Source organism: Arctopsyche grandis, chromosome 10 (genome assembly GCF_051622035.1).
Source record: "Arctopsyche grandis isolate Sample6627 chromosome 10, ASM5162203v2, whole genome shotgun sequence".
In the NCBI taxonomy this organism is placed as follows: Eukaryota; Metazoa; Arthropoda; class Insecta; order Trichoptera; family Hydropsychidae; genus Arctopsyche; species Arctopsyche grandis.
Genome location: NC_135364.1, coordinates 15282069 through 15304845, shown reverse-complemented (window position 1 = coordinate 15304845; position 22777 = coordinate 15282069). Strand labels below are relative to the sequence as shown.

At 31.1% G+C, this 22777-nt stretch overlaps 1 protein-coding gene across 1 annotated transcript; it reads right to left on the bottom strand.

Annotated features, from left to right (window-relative positions):
* Positions 1 to 7929: 7929 nt before the first annotated feature.
* On the bottom strand, positions 7930 to 11082 carry Snup (snurportin-1). The gene is made up of 7 exons (XM_077440415.1): positions 10964 to 11082; positions 10725 to 10895; positions 10240 to 10327; positions 9981 to 10148; positions 9714 to 9908; positions 9349 to 9628; positions 7930 to 9237 (listed from the first exon to the last, which is right to left on the bottom strand). The coding sequence occupies exons 2-7, from the start codon at positions 10871 to 10873 to the stop codon at positions 8759 to 8761; spliced, it is 1359 nt and encodes a 452-aa protein (XP_077296541.1). The 5' UTR covers positions 10874 to 10895; positions 10964 to 11082; the 3' UTR covers positions 7930 to 8758.
* Between the last annotated feature and the right edge of the window lie 11695 nt (positions 11083 to 22777).

Genomic DNA, 22777 nt, shown 5'->3' with positions numbered 1-22777 from the left:
TCTACAATAGAAAAATATGAGAAAAGACGCGTCCACTGTAGTAGTTTTTCCGTGCACTGAATTTTATTCAGAATCTAAATAAAAGAAAAATAAACAAAAGAACGTGGCTAATGGAAAATTCTGTTGAATTCAAAACACAACTTTTTTTCGTGCTATGTATATTTAATTTCTACAAATATTTAAATTAAGTGTATATAAAATTAAATTTTAAAACATATCAAATACGCATGATATTTACAACACTGCTTTATGCGAGTTTTTTTATTACATTGCAAAATCCCGAAACTCGACGATAAAAACTATTAATATTCAAATATTTTGAATTAATTTAAATTTTTATGGCATGTATTTATATGATTTAGATATCATAACATTTCGTAAATGAGCTGATTCGTATCCCCTTACATATCACTACCCCAAAATGAGCGGCTCTGTTACTGACATAGTACATACATACATACTTATGTACATAACTTTGGGTACGTGAATAGATACATTACCAATCTTGTATTTCAGACATAACGCATTTCCTCTTGGGTGATATAAACGTCGGTTCACCGATAAACAATTATCGTTCACGTAATGTTAATCGATTGCGGTCGGTTGATTCGCATACATTCTACATACATACATATATTGGCATTCAAATTGTACTCTGCCACATGCTGAAGTGTCGCTTAATTTTATAGCACTACTTTAGCACCGTGAATAATCGAATTTAATCAACTTAATTCGTGAATATGGCTGCCTTAAGAAAGCACCCCATAGGAATACTTCTCTGCCACATTATTACTCTCTTATTTAATTGTCTAAAGGGAAACCCTAGCAGGAAGACTTTCTCTAGTTAAGTTTTTATCGCAAGAGGTTGGTTAATTTAATTTTATTTCACTCTTTCGCACATATGGAATCATTCCCTGGCCCTATGTTTCATGCCAGACTTCAATATGTGACTCTAGGTTGATCAGTTCCTATCAGAGTTTATCAATTTATCTTTATTTCATTGAAACGGTTCCATCAAATTGGTAACCTTGTCTCTGTCTCTCGTAAAAATTCAAGTTTATAGCATCTCCAATTTCCTGGTATATAAATATGCTGTAAAATGTTTGTTAAATTTGTCCATATATGTCTGTATGATGCTCTGTAAATTGTTTATCGATGTTTGTAATTGGCCAGTCTTAATTAAGCCAATTGAAATATATGTACATACATACCATTTAAATATTTTACAGTCCAAGTGTTCACTCAGATTCGTTCATGAGCATACTAGTTTGTTCATACACGAACTATTGGTTTTAGTTTAAGTGCTAACAGAAAAAATCTTTCTCAAGTGGACTCACAAACTGTCGCACAAATATTTTGACTGTCAAAACGCCAAGTATTGAAATGGGAAATCCTATGGAAACCACATTATAATATGGCTTTAATTCCCGCTTCCCCTAATTTTTAAGCTATTGCAATCCAGGGAAAGCATACATATATAGAGGCTAAGATAAACGATTGAAAATATTTAAACTTTTGCTTAATAGTTTGCACATGAACAAACTGCTTCGTTTTTCTATTTGTTCTTTTGTTTACATTAAAACTGGTCAGATTAGTTCAAGTATGAACCAACTAATTTATTCATGAACGAACTAAATGTACACTTGGACTGTAACATACACACGCTGTCACGTTCCAATGAAAGATTAAATATTTTTTCTTTGTTTTTAAAACTACTTGGTTAACTAACCAAGATATTTTTATTATTATTAAAGCGTTACATTTATCTTATTGGTACAATTTAATTATGGAACGGAGAATTTAAATGAGATACGTATAACTATTTCACTTTAACTTTGCTTCACTATTTAACTTTTTTCTGCTACTGATGTGTTGACTGCTACTTTCGGAGTCTCGATGGCGATGACTGCCACTCTCGGAATCTCGATGGTGATAACTAACTTAAATTCTAACAGTAATGCGTTTATATACTCTTATTTAAGTGTTGAAGACACGTGTCGTACAATTTTGATTAGTCATTGTTTAAGGTGTGCCACAAATCAATGGTGCTACTTATTAAATTAGGTGTGCCACAAATCAATAGTGCTACTTATTAAATTAGGTGTGCCACATATCAATGGTGTGTCTTATCCCTACTGGTTAGTCAACTACATTGATAAGCGAGCTACTTAAGAGGGCTGGACTGCAGCGCCTTGTCCATACAAACGTACTATACTTCTCCCTTCCTCAATTATGGCACTAGAGAAATTATTTTTTAATATGCTATGGATATCCACCATTGGGGTTCATCTATCGTTTTATTTTTTTGATTAATTATTTTTTATATGAGCTAGGAGCCGCCAAACATCTATAAAATCGCCTCTTTTTTACACCCACGAAACGAGTCCAGCGTGCTTATTTAACGGTCAATTTAAAAAAAAATACGCCGATAGATGCACAGAAAGTATCTTTCTCATATCGATGATGAAATTGTTTTAAAAATTGGTCCAGTTTTGGAGGAGAAAATAGTAGAATACGAAACCTCGATTTTGTCAATTTAAAATACGTTTTATCTGGTCGAAGCGCAACTGTCGCATTCACTCAATATATATATATATTGATATATATTGTCGCATTCACTCAATATATACATACACTCAATATATATATCGAAGAAAGGAACGGTAACAAAATTAAGGTTTCAGGTGTATAGCCCTCTTAACAACGCATATGTGTGTAATATAATATACCGAATCACTAGCACTTGAAATATGATCGACTGCTATAATTGTCATTAATTCATAAAATATTTTCTAGATCTCATCTATTTCGGCTGTGAAATTACTCCGTCTTGATGTTGCTTTAGAATCAAATATTTCAGACAATCTATAAATATTCTAAGATATCGTAAAGCATGCCTCGGGTAAATAAGCGTGTTCATATAATATTATTTATCCAACTTTATGTAACATTCACTTCAGAATATGTAATATAAGATTTTCTACGTAACATTCTATGGCAATATAACTTGTTGTAGACCTCAATTTTCCCGCTTGCAGTTCATATTTCTACTCCATAAAGAAATATTGAGAATATTTCCTCACAAAGCTACAAAACTTTATAGATCATATGTACATATGTATGTATATAATAAAAACAGCCCAAAAATACAAATTGTAATATAAAATGCTGACTGAAAAAGGCAGATGTTTACTTGTAGTTTATCTTTTGTCGTGTAGATACTACATTTACAAGTACAAGCGTCCTACGTAAACACATATTTTCAAAATTTGCTTAGATACATGTACATATACATATATGTATGTATGTGTTTCACACATTGCCCCAAAATATTTGCAGTGTTAGTAAGTTCATTATGAATTCTGAAAATGATATAAATTTAATATGTATCATGGTTGAATAAGCTGTACAGCGCTAACGACCCACTCGTTCCGATTCAGCAAAATTCAAGCCGCAGGATATAAACATCACAATTGTCAGATAAAATAACTGAATTAATTGACAAATACTCTACATACATACATACATATATATATATACATATATGTATATACATATGTTTGAAAATGTACGTATATTTGTAGAGTTTGCTTTCGAGTGCGGTTTGAGCGATGTTTCAATTATGAATGAACATTGTTAACGCCCCATCATTATCATCGGAACAACCCGTCAGCTTTTCGACGTGGTGAATTCGAAAATGGTTATATGACCAAATTATTAATTAATTATTTCACCGATATGAACGAACAGTGGTTGACATTTGAATTCCATATCTTCTATTCAATATTTGACACTATTCTACTCTTTCTTCGTTGATATTCAAAGCCCATCTGGAGAGTAAGTAATTATACTAGATTGATGACTATTAGGAGAGAATAATTAGGGTTTCTGACCCGGGTCGACCCGGGACAGACATTCCCGGGAATTCACGGAATTTTTGTTGTCCCGTGTCCGGGAGTTCTTATCTCGAATCCTGGGAATTGGATTTAAAAAAATCTTGAAAATATACAGCATTTTCACGACTGCACGAAGGGAAATAGCTTGAGTGGGCTTTAAGAGGTTTTTTCTGGGTTTTTTTTACAGTAATCTTCCCGGACATGCATACAACAAATCCTGAAAGTTCCATCGTAATCGATTGAGTGGCTTAGGAGTCTATACGAGACATACAGACAAACAGACATTCAATTTTATTATATATTAGATTATACATAAGTGCTATCACTCGAGCGTCCAAGCGTCACTTGCGCGCACGCATGCCAACCCTTGCATTACGTACCACTCATACCAACCTTACATTACGTAACACTCATAACAATCCTACATTTATATATAATAAATTAATATATTTTAGGTAATATATCAACCGGGTCCTTCTGGATCCCGATTTATTTGCATAATCTGTACCCCCTCCCCCTCTCTTCAGCCCCGGCTATATGAATCACACTATTAAAAAATACTTTCCTTATAAGATTTAATAAGCATTGGAATGTATCACATTTAAGTAGTTGAATTTCACAAACCATGTTTAACAAACTGGGCTAAACTATTTAACCATTGACCATGTATGTATGTAAATTGTGGATCAACAGAGGAACTTGATTTAAAACTGTACCTATACTATAATGTACATAAATATGTAGTGTCGTACGAAAAGTTTAATTTTTTTTTAATTTTAATAATAAAAATTAATAGGTGCACTCGAAACAATACTTGACTACAATAATTTTGTGAGAGTTTCGAATAAGATCTGAACAAACACTTTTTCGTTTGCGCAAGGAGCTAAGGCAATTACGGTGATTAAAAATGTGATTTATTGTGCTTTTCGCTCAATTCAAATATTTATCTTTTCCTTAGAGTTTATTGTTTGTTGAAATTTCTATTTATGTACATATAGTATATAATATTTTCAGCAAAGAAGTTGTCCCGATAAATGCTATTAATTTAAACGCCAGACTAATTTAAAACGCAAATAAGGAAAGCGCGTCTCGGAAAATTTTTGTCGGTTCGTTAAATTCTAACCGTTTCTTATATTGAAAAGAAAAATTGAGTGGTTTAAGCAAAATAAAAAAAAAACTTCAATGTTCCATTTTGAAGAATAAAACGTAATTTAAAAAAGTATTCAAACAAACAACGTAAATATCATTTTACTCTGAAATCAAATAATAATGAGATACAATTTCAATATCAATCTCAAATATATGTACATATGTAATTTATTGTGACAGTAATGACGTATTAGTATAATTATTAAATTTACAATTATTCCTGCCCTTTTTTATTAGTCTCGACACTGGAGAGCTATGGACAAAATACAAGCAGAAGACAATGAAGAGGATAAAAGTACAATACAACTGCTACCGTGCTCTCTTCGGCCTACCAAGAGATTGAAATGCGTCGCAGATGTTTGTGGAAGGGCGCGTACATCGCTTAGAAGTCATTCTGATGATGAGAACGGCCTCCCTACGTTATCGTGTCTGTATCGTCAGATTATATTCTTGCTGCCGCGAGTACTCATTTCCATTCATTATTGTATATTCTATGGATGGAGCTGCTACGCAATCCAACAGGAATTATTTATTATTATATGTACATACATATACTACATATTATTATCATCGTTATTATTATAATTATTATATCATTTGTATTACCTATGTATGCATATTGTTTATGTGAAAATCTCTGACAGACAGACAGACACACAGACATAATAGCGATATTATATGTACGAGTATATGTGCTAGTTTTATGCTCGTTGAAATTTCAACGGGTGCTTTCGGATTGATACATGATTTAAAATAAAGTTACAATATGAGTATTAATAATTAATCGGAATCGGAACTGAAATAGAAATCGGGAATCGTTTATGCCAATTAAATTATGCAATAAAAAATAATAATAAAATTATAAAACCCGAAGTCAACATCGAAATCGGAATCGGATAATATGAAAAGTACGTATTTTTACATCGCGTGACATAAGCAAAAAGGTTAATGGAGCTATGTATGTTTAATTTACAAAAAACCCACAATTATGTATAAACAAACCCCGTTCAATGACCTCAAAACCTTGAATATTATAAATTATTGAATATTTCTTTCTCTATCACTTTCTCTATCGGGACTATTGTCTATCGGTCTGCGTACAGTGCTCTAATCGTGCGGGGGTAGGTTCTATCCCACGATCTGGAATTGATTTTATTTTTCAAATATCGTTAAAATATATATTAATTTCAATTTCAATTAAAAATATACATTTAATTGTTTACGTACTTTTATACGGTGAGAAGGAAGATATTTCAATTAATATTTAAAAAAGGGCCATTTGAAAATTAGACGTTGGTTTCATCGCTAGCTCTCTGAACTCAGGTATACCTATAAGAGGATATTTGTGTTCGCGCGAGGGTACGTGGGTTCGATTCACAATTAATGTATACAAAGTTTAGGCTTTTTATCGATTCATAATGTTCGGCTAGCGTTAGGACACACACACAAAATAGCATCTTTATATATATGTATGATATAATAATATAATATGATACAGAATTAAAAAGTATTTTGCTTAGCCTTTTGGTTGTAAGCTAATTTCTGTAACATATTCAGTAGGTAATATACTCGTATATATAATATGTATACATACGTATTTACATATATACATTTTTTTAATAAATATTATATTTAACGTTTTTCATAAATCAATTTATCCAATTGTTTTTAAATTAAATGAAATTCATTTTATAATTATAAAACGGCAAGGTATCTATTGAAATCCTGTCCATTTAATATAATACATTTATTCGTGGACTTCCAAGTCCATTTTTTTGAAACTTCAAATAAATAATGAAACAAAAGATTACTTTTATATATGTATGTATATTCAAATACATTATTTATGTACTATTCTTATACATGTGTGTATGTAATTTTTTCTCCAATTTATTTATTTACTATAACATTGCCTTCAAAAACAAGTTGACGTGCGAATCGAAAAACCCATTTCCTGGAAGTATATTATTCGCTCGTGCACGACTTCCATTTGACAATATGATACATGCTTTTCAGAAAGACAATTCTTTTTTTGTTTTTCGATATCATCACGCTCGATTGGCGCCATAAAGGAGAGAAGAGCACAAAAAGTGGACGAATCGAAAAACGAACTGTATTTTGGGAGGGAGGAGGGGTTGAAATAGGGGGTTGACGACAGGAACATACGCATGGCACGTGTGTAGACAAGAAGCCTATTTTCGGTTGCTCTCTCTCATCCTAATGGCATACAAACATCTGGCACAATTTCCACTTCCACGTCCGACTACGACGGTGCACCGAAGTGAGCTTTGTTTGTTTCCCCACTCGTTAGATAAAAACCCTTTCACACGAAATCCACTGCTATCTACTGAGAGACAGTTGCCTAGAAATATTTCAGCTTTTCTTTCGTGTTTACACCGTTTTACTGGCGTACTGTTTTACAAAACGAACCGCTTAACTATTCAATGCCTTTAAAATCCAACAATAATTAAAAATTAGAATAAAATAAACAGTATTCTTCACGAAAATAACTAATTAAGAAAATCATATCAATCCTCGTGATATCCTTCTTTTAAATGAATATTGGTTTATTTATTTTGTGATGAATTGTATTCCGTTCCCTGCATTCTCTTCCTCTTATTGCCTATTTTGCAACTATTATTTTCACTAATGCTTTTACTAATAATGGATTTTAATGCATTAAATATTTTAAAATATAAAAAGTTAGTACTCCATTTTAACAAGCAATTAGAATAAAAATTCAATTTCTACCACCAGCCGGCAACAACATTGAAATTGAATAATCACATATCCATAAATTTATATTACTTTGTTTTCATTCATAACATGTAACAATAAAATTTTGAAAAAAATAATGTACAAAAGATATTAAAAACAATAAATAAAATATGGTGTTTTTATAAAGGACAAATTTTATTTGTTTAAAATACAAAAATGAGATATAAAAAGTTACAGTATATAGAAGCTAACCAAACGCTATTGACCCTCAAATTGAGCCTTACAGTACACTTCTATGAGAGAAGAAAAGCTTACATTTCAATAATCAAACTAGAAATAAATTCTAGCGAAAATAATAGATGACAAATTTATTTGACTTGATTTAAGCTCAATTAAATTTGTCAAAATGTAAAACTAAAACATAAATGAGTAATAAATACGATTATATCACAATATATAGGTACATATGTTCATACATAAAATATATACAATCTACATATGTACATAGATAGTACATGCGTAATGTATATAAATTATCCTAAAACATTGTATGTAAATTTAAAATGATTTAAAATGGCTTAAATTACATTTAAAAACTTACATATGTTACTTAATATCAGTATCAATGGCATGTAAAAATATATTATAGATCGCTTTTTAATATACATACACCGGATGTAAAATCTTATTAGCAAAAGTGTTTGCTATTGTTATACCAAGTACAATTACATACATTATAAATCGTTTTTATTTGTCTATAGAATTCATCAAATCCTATCAAAAATTGGTACGACTAAAAGCAAATATAATCCAAGAAAAAAATAAAAAAAAAACCGCCAAAAAATAAAAATATTGTTGATTAAAATGAAAATTTTTTTTTTAGACAATTTTCATAATCGAATTTTACAAAGTTACAGCAAACACTCGTATGTGAAAATCCGGTATATACGAAAATAGCAAACATTTAAGAAACCATTGTTTTTAGGTTTATAGAATCATTTTGACAGTTCTTGTGTGAATTTTTGGATTTTAGTGTCTTCTGAAATACTATCTTCCATCGAACTAATAGCCGAGTCCACGTCATTAGATATATTACCATCAAATTCCATATCTTTCGACGAACCACTTTCATTTAATCCTTTTATACTAACATTAGACACATTCACATCGATATCCATATTATTCTCTTTGATATTTCGTAATTGTCGTTTATTTTTCTTTTTGCCATTTAACTTGTTATTGACATCACAATTACCGCTGAATGAAAATATCATCGTATCGCTATTATTAGTTTCATTACTTTGATTACAAAGTTTTATATTGATTTCAGTATTTTGAAAACTAGTCTTTCTTTGACGTTTTTCTATGTGCAGTTTTTTAAGGGATTGCTTTTCCTCAAACGCCTTTATAAATGAATCTTTATCAACATAGTTGTCAGGTCTCATCTTTAAATACTCTTCGTGAACAAGAATATCTAGAAAAAAATATATACACAAATTAATTTTCATACAAAATTAACCATAACACAAATAATGTATAGGTATAACCACAATTAAATTAAATTTTCCTATAAATATGTATATACCTGGTCCTAATACTTCATTAACCATATATGGATAAATCCACCCTGCCAGAGGAGTTGCACCGCCGATATAATGAGCCTGTTTATGATAGAATAAGAAACCATCCACATGCGGGTTATTCTCACAAAATGGCGGCCAATGTGACATAAATTTACTAATTGTATTCGAGTCACATGGATACTTTGGGATGACATAGATAGGATAATGATTTTGATCAGAGATCTCATTAATTAACGGGTATTCTGAAAATTTCGCTTTCAGCCAATTATCTCGAAAATCCATCTGAAATTGTAAGTGTTATTGAATTAAAATTCGATATCTTTATCATTATTTGTAAATAGTTTAAATATAAATACTTTCTTCTTACATCACAGTCTGTTACAGGTTGATTGACCCAAACTAATATATCTAAAACATATACACTCTTCGTAGCATCACTCCAAATACAATCCAAAACTACGCAACTTTTATGATTCCCTCCAAAGTTAGAATTTCCTCCGGGTAATAACGATTGCCATACTTTCGTAAGCTTTCCTAGTTTATTATATAACTTGGTACGACCCTTCAAAAAAATAAATTGAAATAATAAATGACTTTTTTTAAATACTTACATACATTAATTCGACATACGTACCCTTGATGCAAGAAGCAGCACACGAATTCCTTTGGGACATACTAGCATTAGCCAATTCTCGTTTAAATCTTTGGGTGCTTCCGTCAACCATTCCGATAGCATTAACGTATCTGATAAATCTCGTTTTTTATCATGAAAGCCAGGAACATATGAAGATGGTATATAGACCTTCGAAATTTCATCCAATAAGATTTTGTTATCATTTTATACAAATATATTTTACAAAAGTGTACTACAATACAAACATAAATCTAAGAACCTTTTTAGATGATTCTTCCTCGAAGAATTCGACATCCTGAAGCACTTCTAAAATACCACGCCTTGAATCAATCTCATTCTGACGCAAGCTACAAACAATGATACAAAAATATAATACTAAAGAACAATCACAACTATGTATATTATAAATATTGAGTTGATTTTTTTTTTTTTGCTTTAATTTTTGCGCTGCTTAATATAATATATTCTATATTTTTAAAAAAAATCGATATGAAACAAAGAGAAATCCTGTCTCCTAATTTTACTCTACGCTTACTGAGTTGCAGTTGCGTCCCGCTCATATGGGCTGCAGAGTTACAGCCTTCCCAGTATATATAAATGTCCGGTACAAATGCATGATATTTTTTTGGCTTTCGATCACCAGTGTGGTTAAGGATGATTCATCTCTGAAGCCTTGCCACTGTGAATTCTCACGAGCTGCCACTTCTATGATGTCGAATTTGGAAAAAATAAAAAAGTGTATACCCTTTCTGATGGGATAATAATATATTCCGCCTCGAATCTTGGTCAAAATGGGTTGAATCACGATTCTTGTACTGCGCTTGGCGGTACTGTTGTGTTTCATCTGGTTCTGTGGTCAATCCAGAAGAAAATTTTTCCAATAAATCTTCCATTTTTAGTTTTTCTTAATACCATCTATAAAATATTATACACAGTATTATCGTCAATACGTAAAAAATCTATTTCAATATAAAACCACTCACGAAAGTAGAAATCCCCAAAAACGCACACATATGACAAAAACTGTTAAAAGGTAGCTGTCAAACTAAAAGGTTAGAATCGGAATCTATACCTTGGTCGAAACACTACGTTTCCTGCCTGTGACCCGAAAACTGAATAATTTTAATTTAGGTATGTTGACTCGGTTTTTTGTGTAAAAAATAGCTTGTTTCCTATAAATCTTATCGAATTTATCCAATATTTATTTATTATAAACAAAAACAAAAAATATTTTACATAAAACAACTACAAATGAAATGTACATATAGATGCAAGTATATTTCTAAGTGGGTAGTTTAAAATTCATATTTTTCTAATAAAACTTTTAAATTTGTGTATATTTTACGAAAGGCTTAATAAAGAATGTAAATAGCTACAAAATATACAAAATAAAATTGAAAATATAGTTTTAAAAACTTACACAAAAAATCGTTGTTACTCCAGAACAAACATTCGCAAGTGTAATTGATCTTAAATAAATACATATGTTGCCATTCTGAAATATCTAAAGCGCACAAATACTTACCAATATTTTTTCTTATTATACTCCTACCTTGGAAATGATACTTATTTTTTAATTTATTTAAAAATTACGTATATTTTGAATTTAAAATTAAATAATTTTTTTTTCATCAACTCAAATATTAATAATTTATTACTTTTAGATGGAGTTTAATAGCGTCGTATCGATATCATCCGATGAAAATTTCGTTTAAAACATATAGCTTTAAAATCAAATCTTAAGCATTTTTTTATAAGTTTTAGGGTGTGACCAGTTTTCTCGTGACCAGTTTTAGTGTGACGGGTGATCACGTGTGACCGATCTGGAGCGACCAGTTGTCCTCTGACCGGTTCACATTTGACTAGTAATCACCGAACCGTGGCTGTTATGTGTGTTGGAACAACTCAATACAGGTAAAGCATTTTGATAAGTTCCACATTACTTTCTCCTCACCAGCCGCTATTCAAGTTATTTAAAGGTTCTCATTTAACTATTGCGACAACCTTGGTTAAACTATAAACGAATAGTAGTCGTAACCCTGAATAATTCCATATCCCGAGATATTAAGACACATAAATGTAAGACACCACCATTTATGACATTTATAAAAAATACTCGTTTGGTAGATTGTTAAAAAATTTATCGCGTTGGGTCTATGGCCGTATATTTCATGCTTAACACAATGAGACAGCGTACGTCATATTGCCGTTTTGGATGTTCATACGTTCAGTCTACGTAGACTGCGGTATTGGGCGCTTGCGTTTAAGCATTGGCGCCTCAATAAATACGCCTTTTCATTATTATCCTTTTTATGAAACGTATAATTTTATTTTATATATTTTACAAAACTTTTCTTTAAATTTTTATGTAACTTAATATCATATTTAACCTGTAGAATAAAACAAAAAATGATTGTTTTAATAAATTGCTTGCGTTCATTCACATATACGGTACCAATGTATGTATGTATGTATCCATGAACATTATCCGCTGTTTCTAAAGAAAATTTAATGTAATGCTTATCCTTTCCCCTAATGTATTTTCAGAACGGCACAAAAAGAAAATAAACAAAGTTCAAAATGTTATCTTACCTAGGTGTTTTCCAATTCGACTGATAAACCGCACAATGGATTTAATCTCACAAATTATTATTGTGTAATAATAAAGCATTTCATTATTACGAGCAAATATGTATGTATGTACATATGTTAAACAGTAGATAACCCTATTTCATAACGCTATGTTATGTTCATGAAAATATGTATAATTAATTAAAAGTTTTAATTATTCAGCGTGTATACAATTATACATAAATACATTTTATATTATAGAACAGTTAACACCAAGCAAGCTTAACCATATAAAAACGTAATAAATTTTATTTCTATAGCCAAGATAATGAAAAACTACGTACATAGATAAAGTAAAAATATATATCGTTATGTTTAAATACTTACAAATATGAATAGAAATTTCACTACTTTGGAAAAACCACCATTGGTGATTACCTACCATGTGACCCATACAGTACGGCCCTGAACATTTTAAGTAGCAAAATAAATTAATCAAATACTAATTAAAATAAAAAAATAATCCTCTATACTACCTTTTCGAAATATGAGTATGTACATATAATACATATTTAAATACATATTTTGTGTTTGAAAAAATGTGTATGTTTTTTATATATATGTACAATGTATGTATGTATGCACTTGTTGTATTGGGTTGGTTCGGTGATTGTTGGTCACAAAGCGCCCGCCCAAAAGTCACCAAAATCTGTATAACGGAACATATGGCAGCCGAAAATCCATCATACTAACGAGAACTCGAGTGCCAAATATTCCGTATTCGCGATTTTCATCGCAAAAATTGTCTTTTGGGCGATCGCAATGTGACTAATAATCCAATTACCATTGGGTTATACGGTTATACGGTAACTTATACCCAAATTTGAATTGTAAAAAGCATTCTATATACATAAATATATAGACAAGGAATGCGCTTAAAAATGTTTGCGAATTTGTCTCACGCGGTAAAATATTGCTCAGCACGGTGAAAAGGTCACGTGGTGAAATGTCCGCACGGTAAAATATCCTTATGGTAAACAGGTTGCACGTTGAAATGTCCACGGTAAAATGACTGTGACTCGTATGAGCATATATCAAACAATAGTCGACTAGGTGTTAATCTAGATTATTCCGTCACCCGGTTTTGTACTGCAAACGTGCGAGTTTATCGTGGCGAAAATGAAAAAGATTTCATGTAAAAATCAAGCTTACGTCTTAAGATTTTTTTTACATAAATTTATTTTATGTCATTGCTATTCGGCGCGTGGTGTCGGTCGATATATACATATGTAGATATTTTATTATAATATGTGGACTTCGAACTCTACAGCTCGTCATTGAAAGTTTTTGTATCGATTTATTTATTGATAGCGGGAACGTAAGCTTTCGAAAAATACGTGTGAGTGTCATTTCATTGCATTAGTTTCGATGCAATAAAATGACGTGAAAATATAAACTAGAAAAAAATTATGAATAATATTCAACCGTCGGATAATTGTGAACATGCATCATACTGACCGCAAACGGAGATGACTTTCCTGTATCACAAATCTCTTTTTATTTTATAAATGTAGACATCCTCGCTAGCTTTGAGCTTTTGCTTTCCTCGAGGTCCAAATATACAGCCAGCATTTTCTGTCAGTCAAAACGTACATTAAAAAAACAACTTAACATCTGGCATTATACAATATATACATATGTATGTTCATATGTACATATTAAACTTGAAAGCCACTCTTATAAATGTACCTGTATAGTACAAATATGTATATGGAGAGTGATCACAAACTGAAGATTTCACTGACAACATTGTTACTGCAAACGTTAGTTATTCATATGTAGAAACTTCTCTAGTGTTGAAAAACAATTTTTTTTTCTGTCTTGAACTGGTCAAATACGGACTCATAAATTATTCAATTGACATATTCAGAGTAAATTCTTTTATTTTACGTCAACAACAACTGCTTGACAAAACTGATTAATGTGATCCGTGGTGCTTACATAAATTTGACAAAATCAGTCAGGTAATTATGCAAACTTACATATGTACATATACATGTACATGAAGTATGGAACGCTGTAGCTCTTCATAACAAGGAGAGATAGGAAACGGAATATGTGGGTGAGAATTATGACAAATATATTTTTTTATTTCTTATTATATAATACGTCAATTAATCAAGCACACTCGTCTAACAGAATGCTCCAAAGCGGCGAGTGTGCTAAACAAATTAAGAATGGAAAAAAGTTAGTGAAAATACAATTAAAAATACATAAATAGAAGAAAACAAATAGAGAAAAATAAATTAACATGACAAAAATTCTTGACTGATCAAACTAGTAACTCAAATGTTCCAATAGTGGAGAGAGTTGAGATATTGAAATTGCAATGATCGAGTCACGTAGCTATAAGGATGGACGAAAAGTGGACAAAATAAGTGCTGGAATGGTACCCAAGAGAATGTAAAAGGGTGAGAGGAAGACCGCAGGAAGATGGGTGGATGAAATTGGGAAAAAGTTTGGGGTGAGATGAATGAGAATTGCGCAAAGCAGAAACGAATGGAAGCGTGTTGGAAAGATTTTCATCCAGCAGTTTATGTATGGTAAATGTTGACGATGATATGTTATAGATTTGAAAACTACATGTGAAAATATTTTTATTTAACCAAGACAGCCATTGCGATAGGTTGAAAAATAAGTTGATTTTATTTAAGGTTGTGGCTATTTGCAGGTACTATATCTGCGAATTATTGGCTATTTGCAGGAACTATATCTGCGACAGGTGCAAAGCCTTCTGCGCATGCGCGTGAACTTGTAATCCGATTATAATTTCTTACATTTAATGTATGCTAGACTTAATCAATCGTTCATTATACATAGGGCAAATAAATTTCGCACGTTATTATAATAGATTTATATCATTTAGCTAGTTCGCGGCTTGTGCTTGTATGTACATAGGTATTATACGTTGTATATGATTATAATTTTCTAACAATTATTAATATTAACTAATTTGGATTATATTTTTTACTCTACGTCACTTTACGAGTTGGAACTAAATTTTAAGAGGTTTAAAACAAAATTTTAACAGTAAACACGCTGACAGTAACAGTTCACGCGCATGCGCAGAAGGCTTTGCGCCTGCAGCAGATATAGTACCTGCAAATAGCCAATAATTCGCATATATGGTACCTGTAAATAGCCAATAATTTGCAGATATAGTACCTGCAAATAGCCACAACCTTTATTTAAAACTAGTGGTTTTACCCGGCTTCGCTCGGTATTTGTAATATAAACTGCTTAAACATGGCTAATCTAATATTAAACATTCATTTTTTTTATCAAATTTATTTGAATCGAAAAAAATAATATTTAACAATAGAAAATTAACGACAGAACTAATATCCGGAAACGGAACTGAAAAAGAAATCCGGAACAGGAACTGAAAATAGAATCGAAATCGAAAACTGAATCGAAATTGATATCGATATCGACATTGATATCGGTATCATAAATTATATTTAAAATTAAATTATATTTTTTCGATAACGTCGCTGATTCTACCACCCAAACCTTACAAAGTCTCTTTCGAAATTACATATTAAACTAGTGTTGTGCCCGATGAAATATCATCGCATGGGTGTTGGCATATTAAGTTATTAAGTAAAAAAATTAAAATAAATGTGTCGGTTCTGTGTTCGATCCGCACGCGGTCGAATTTTTTCAAATACCTTTTAAATATATAATTTAATATTAATATTCAATTTTTTAATATTAAAAAACTTACCTACCTACCATGTAAACTACATAAAACACCAATAGAAAAATCAATTAATTAAATAAAATTTCAAAAGATGGCGGTTAATTCTCAGAGACTTAGCGCCGTATATTTGCATAGAGGAAACATCGGTAGCAAACAGTATATATAGACGTTTTCTTTTGTTATTATGTTGTATACGTTTTATTGGCAGTGGTATAGCTGTGACGTACATATGTATGTCAAATCGAAACGACTTTTATAGTACGGCGAGCGTTATCTCAAATACACAGACAGACAGACAGACACACAGAAATGATTATTGCAAAATTTTATTCAAATGTTTGGGTTGAGATTGAGATGGATGAGAGTTACGCAAAACAGAGACGAACTCTCTTTCATATTTTAATATTTAGAGTATAAAATATATTTAATATTAAGAGTATTAAAAGATAATCATAATTTAATAATTAGAGTATAAAATAGTGTGTAAAAATGCGTCACAATAAATAATAAAAGGTCGCTATAGTAAAATTGATCGAACGTGTTTTTTTATTGACATATGTAGTAAACGTGACGCATTATGAACTTTTAAGTGCGATATCGTGGCGGAAAAACTGCCTTAAAACTTATCTCGTTGCTTTTTGGAGTCCGGAAGAAGTTGGTATGTGTAGACGGGAAAGTTTAAACCTCGATTTATCAATTAGTAAATAAAACCTTTGTAGTTTCAGCTGTTTACACTGCGCGAATCGATAAGGTGACGTCATGGGATTTACAAAAAATAAAGATGCGATGTATGATTAAGCTGTAAGGAACAATGAACGTGTGTGTATGTATTCCATGGTAAAATTTGCGTCTTGTTTTCGAAACATTGTGCAGAATGTGAATTCGCATACTAATAGGTGATCAACCTAGCGAGGGTCACCTCTGCTGATAACGCAATTGAAACCAAACCAGAAACGTTAAGTAATATTGTTTCTATATAAAGACAACGCTTTCAATAGATTCTTCGAAGGTGACATTATCACAATTTATAAATGTAAATCTTTTGACAAGCTCGGTTGAATTTGACTTGCATAGCAACCAAACGCAAATAAATATGTATGTAGTTAAGTCAAGTGTAGACGATATCACTTGCGTGTAACGTCATGTCAATGGTGAATCACGGAAATGATACAAGTACATATGTAGATGACCCGATTTCACCAATAGATTGACTCGACTAAATAACTGGATGTGTGTATTTGATCAGTTAAGAACTACTGAATAAGCTAAGTATTATACATTTGTATTAAGTGAAAAGTGAACGTGCATAATATATTGTACATAAATACCTATAAATATGAAGAGTGGGTGTGTCGTGAGCTTCAATTGAACTGATCGTAAAAAATATCTGAAGATAAATCATGACTAATATAATCACGATCATTGCATTTCAATTGTGTCGGGAATGGTGCGATGCTGTTCACAATTTATCAATTTATATATGTACGTAAATACGCAGATACATTTGTCATCTATGTAAGAGATTTGCAGTATCTAAGTTAACAGTCTCGATTTTGATTCAGTGCCAATGTGCTTTTTTATGCATATATATTTTCATAGCAATTATCATGAGAATTAAATGAAGAAAGTATTGTACAATTTTTCGCAATCGCATAATATTTACATTTAGATTGGGAAAGATAAGAGATATAAAAAATTACCACTTACACGAAAACCATGTGAAACGTAAAGGAGGTATGTAAAAATTGAGTCAGATATGTAGGATTAATCATGATAATTGCGCCATGTGTATATAGATAATGATTACGTTTCGCAGAAATTGTAGAATACGAACTAATTTCTATAGAATGTTACACCATTTCAATTTCAGCAACTTTTTGTATATTAAAAAAGAAAATTTTACTTCGACGAAAGGATTTGGAGTTCAAATAGAGAGTGCTTCATACATACATAAATATATTTATAGTAATCCGATGTTATATAGTGCATTTTGGTTGTTCATGAACATTCTAGTTTGTTTGGTAAACGGATTATACCGCAAAAAGCGATTTCGCACAAGTCACTAAAATCTCTATCACGGACCATCTGGCACTCGAGTTCTCTTTAGTACAATATTTCGCGTGGTAGCTTTCGATTGATGAAGTGTTTGGGTGCCAAATGTTCCGTGATCGAAATTTTAGTGCTTGCGCGAGATCGGTTTTTGCGGAATAATCACCGAACTAGTTAGTTTATTGTGACAAATTAATTAGTTTGTTCATGAACAAACTATTAGGCATATGAAATTTGAAATGGATATGTATTTATATATGTATATATGTTATAGTCAGGACTGACGAGAGGGGTGGGGGACTGGGGCAAAGTTCCAGGGCCCGGACTACTCGAGGGCTCCGTGTCGGAAATCGTTTTGTAAAAAATTGTAATTGGGCCCGGAATTATTTTTCACAGGGCCCGCCATTCCTCTCGGCGGGCCTGGTTATAGTCCATATAAACATTTCGTTCGTTCATGAACATATTAATTTGTAACCAATCTGGCCAGTTAAAGCGTACACAAATGAACAAATTGACAAACGAACTAGTTTTTCCATGCACAAACTATTAGGCATGACCTTAAATATTATCAATCGTTTATTCAATCCTCTATGTACATACATATGTAAGCTTACTCTGTTGTGCAATATTTAAAAAATAGGGGAAAAGGAAGATAAAGCAACGTCGTAATGTAGTTTCCATGGGATTTCCCCTTTAAATACCTGGAATTGTGACATCTCAAATTTTTTGACAGCTAAAAGTATATTTAAAATAAGCTTTTGACTGTTAGCACTTAAATTAAAACCAATAGTTCATGTATGATCAAATTATTATAATATGTTCATGAATGAACCAGAGTACATATATGTATATGTACTTGAACTGTAACATACATATAATGGAAGATCTTATATGTATGTAGGTTGATCTATGTAATGTGCGAATGAAATAAAATTAAACTAACCAACCTCTCACGATAACTACTCAACTACAGAGAAAGTCTCCCTGTAAAAAACAAAAGTTCGTGTATGAACAAACTAATATGTTCATAAATGAACCGGAGTGAATATATGGACTGAAACATGTTCACACACGAAACTAATAAAATGTACGTATTTGACGTGGCCGATCAGTCAAATATCAGGTATCTCTTTAATTTGACATAGACATGAGAAAATACAATGAAATTAACACAGTGTCTCAGATCTGCATATGTCCATTGGGCATTGGTGAGTCACTTTTATTTGGAAATTCAATATTCATTTACATAATTGATTTAAAAAAATACTCCGACTCCACAACCCTGTTATCGATAATAAACCCACTCAATTTCTAGCATTTTTAATTCATTTTGTGTATCATCAATTTTAAAACCCACGTGATTAGCTCGTACTACAATAAAAGAGACAAATTTTTATATGTTTTACATGTGTATTTGTTTTTAGCAAATTCACGTGCTCAAAGATAGCTAGATAATATACGGTTACCTATTGAAACAATTTATGTTGCAATTTTGTTTCTACGACAGGATGTTTATATGCATTAATTGTACACGTAAAGTAACGCAACGCAAACGATGGGCCAAATGGGAGCGCGCTGTGCGCGTTTGACGCATTTATAAGCCCATCAAAATTTGTACATACATATATGCATATATAGGTATAAAATATGTACAATCAGGGCCGTCCCAAGGGGGAGGCAGTACAGGCGGTCGCCTAGGGCGCCAACTTCGGGAGGGGCGCCAGGAACCAAAATAAATACGTAATGATACATCCAAAAAAATCGAAAAATATTGCTAAAAATGTGAAATAATGAGAATTTTACCCAAATTAAAGCTCAAAATTTACCTTGAATGATCTTCTAGTAATGCGTATATAGTATATATTAATATAATATAATATTAATAAACGTGCTTTTGTTCTGAACTTCGTTGACCTTGAAATCGAGATTCGCGACAAAAACAACGGCATGTGCCAATAGATATAGAATAATATCTATGCTCGATTGCGTGAATCCCCCCATTGGACTAGTTACCCGCGCACACGCAAATAAATTAGTTCAAAATCTCAGTCGCAATTGATCTGCCCTCACGATCGCGGGTCTAGGTGCAATAGTGATCAAAGTATGGATATTTTTTGCATTATTTAGCAAAAATCAAAGTATGGATATTTTTTAATATTGTGCAAATTTGTTTAAAGGTGCTCTTGACGCTTGTTGCCTGGAATCGCGAGTGCAGGTTACGGGCATCCAGACTTGCGCGAAATGCGCCTATATATCTACACACAGAGAAATGTTATAATAATAAAAGTGGCTTTAGGCGTTATATTGTTGTCAAGTGATGATTGTCCACAGACATAATTTTAGTCGTATTTGATGCTTGTTGCTCGACGTATGTCCGATAAAAACTTCTCTGGGCAAGGGCAATGGGCAAGTGAATCGTTAAAAATTGCACGATGCATTCATAAACACACAATAAACAACATGTGATAAATTTTTATAAGCAAATTGATCATTTAAGTAACATATTATTCAATTAACATTGTATATGAGAGGTTTCATGAAAGCGTCATGGCGACAGCTAGCATTCGGCAATAGGATACACATACGCGTACAATATTGTGATTAATTCAGAACTAATTCAAAATCAATTCGGAACATTTGGGTGAAAATAAAATGTCATTTAAACTTAATTATTTCCACAATGCCAAAGATTATGACCAGAGATAAACAAAATGTGAGAATTTCGAGTAGACAGAAAAACCGGGAAATTTGAAAATTCATAGCTTTTTTTTTAATACATCAATATAGTATGGCAGTAAATAGTTTAAGTTAAAAATAAGCATTAAGAATTATAGTAAAATTATTTATTTATTCGCAATTTTCGTATGCAAGATTTCCTTCTTCGATTCAAAATTTTAATTAAAGGGAGGTTTTTATTTAATTCTTACTATTTTTCTACATATGTAAATAATTTCTTCCAAAAAGCATTTAAAAACACCACAGAAATAGTTTTTTTTTATTTATACTTAAAATTGCAATATATTGTATTTACTTCTTTGTAACACATTTTTAATATATACTATATGAAGATAATAATTTTACATTTACAAAAAAGGGATTGCGCTGAAATTTATTGGTATGTCTTTAAAGAAGCGACAGATAAAAAAAAAAAAAAAAAAAAATATATATATATATATATATATATATATATATATATATATATATATATATATACATATATGTATATAGGGGGGCGCAAATTTAGGTTTTTGCCTGGGGCACTAAATAGCCTAGGACCGACCCTGTGTACAGTGTGTGCAAAAAAACTGTTGACAATATAATTTTAGCATAGATTGGAACCGATTCTACCCTAGACGCCTCGTACAGATTACTAAATATTTAATCAAAATTGTCCGTCTACATATGTATGTATGTACATACTTACCACGTTCGCATAACAGGTAGAGCTGTGTAATGAAAAGTTGATGTAAATTGTCGATTTGAAAATCCCGTTTAGAAAAATTTATGATTTTCATTGCATTGAAAAAATATTGATTCCTATTTTATGTAAATTGAGGAAACACGATTTATTTATTTATTTATTTATTTATTTAATAGCTTAATAACTAATTTTATCCACTCATACAAATAAAATCATATTAATATATACATATGTATGTATGTACATACATAAATACACATGTGCACATTGACATTGTACATACACGAGCATGCCCACAAGAAATAAAAATAACTATTTACATATTCATATACATACATATGTAGAGATGTTGCCTTACAACTACCAGAAATTTATCATTATTACTTATGTTTATTTCTAATTTCATCTGGCAGCTTATTATAAGTAACAATACAATAATAATATGTTTTTCCTACTGTAATTTATTTTTAAATTCTGTACAGTTCATTTATTGCTACCTCTGGTGCTAAATTTATGCATGTAAATTTAACCCTCTTATCAAATATCTATTGGAATACCAAGGTAACATTTTCTTATCTAATTTAAAACCAAATAATGTATTCTGTAATTTTTGTACACTATCTTTAATTGATAAATTCATCAATTACTGAACAGATCCACGATATATAAAATGTGGTCGGACAATTGCATTATGTACATATGTATGTAGTATGTATTATAATTTAAGTATTTTTTGACAGAATTTTCTTTAATTCTCAAAGTACTACAACTTTATTTTATAAATTTATCATGTAATTTAAAATCTGAAAAGTCATATAATTTAATAAACTTAGTGTAGAACTTGTTTATTATTTCCTTTTATTTCCAGAGTTTTTAATCCGAAATATGTATGTACGTAGAGTTCGCGTATAAAAATATGGTAGGTTGACATATTTAGTTAGTCGTTGAATAAACAAAAAATAATATTTTTGAAGTAGTGAAATAAAATACAAT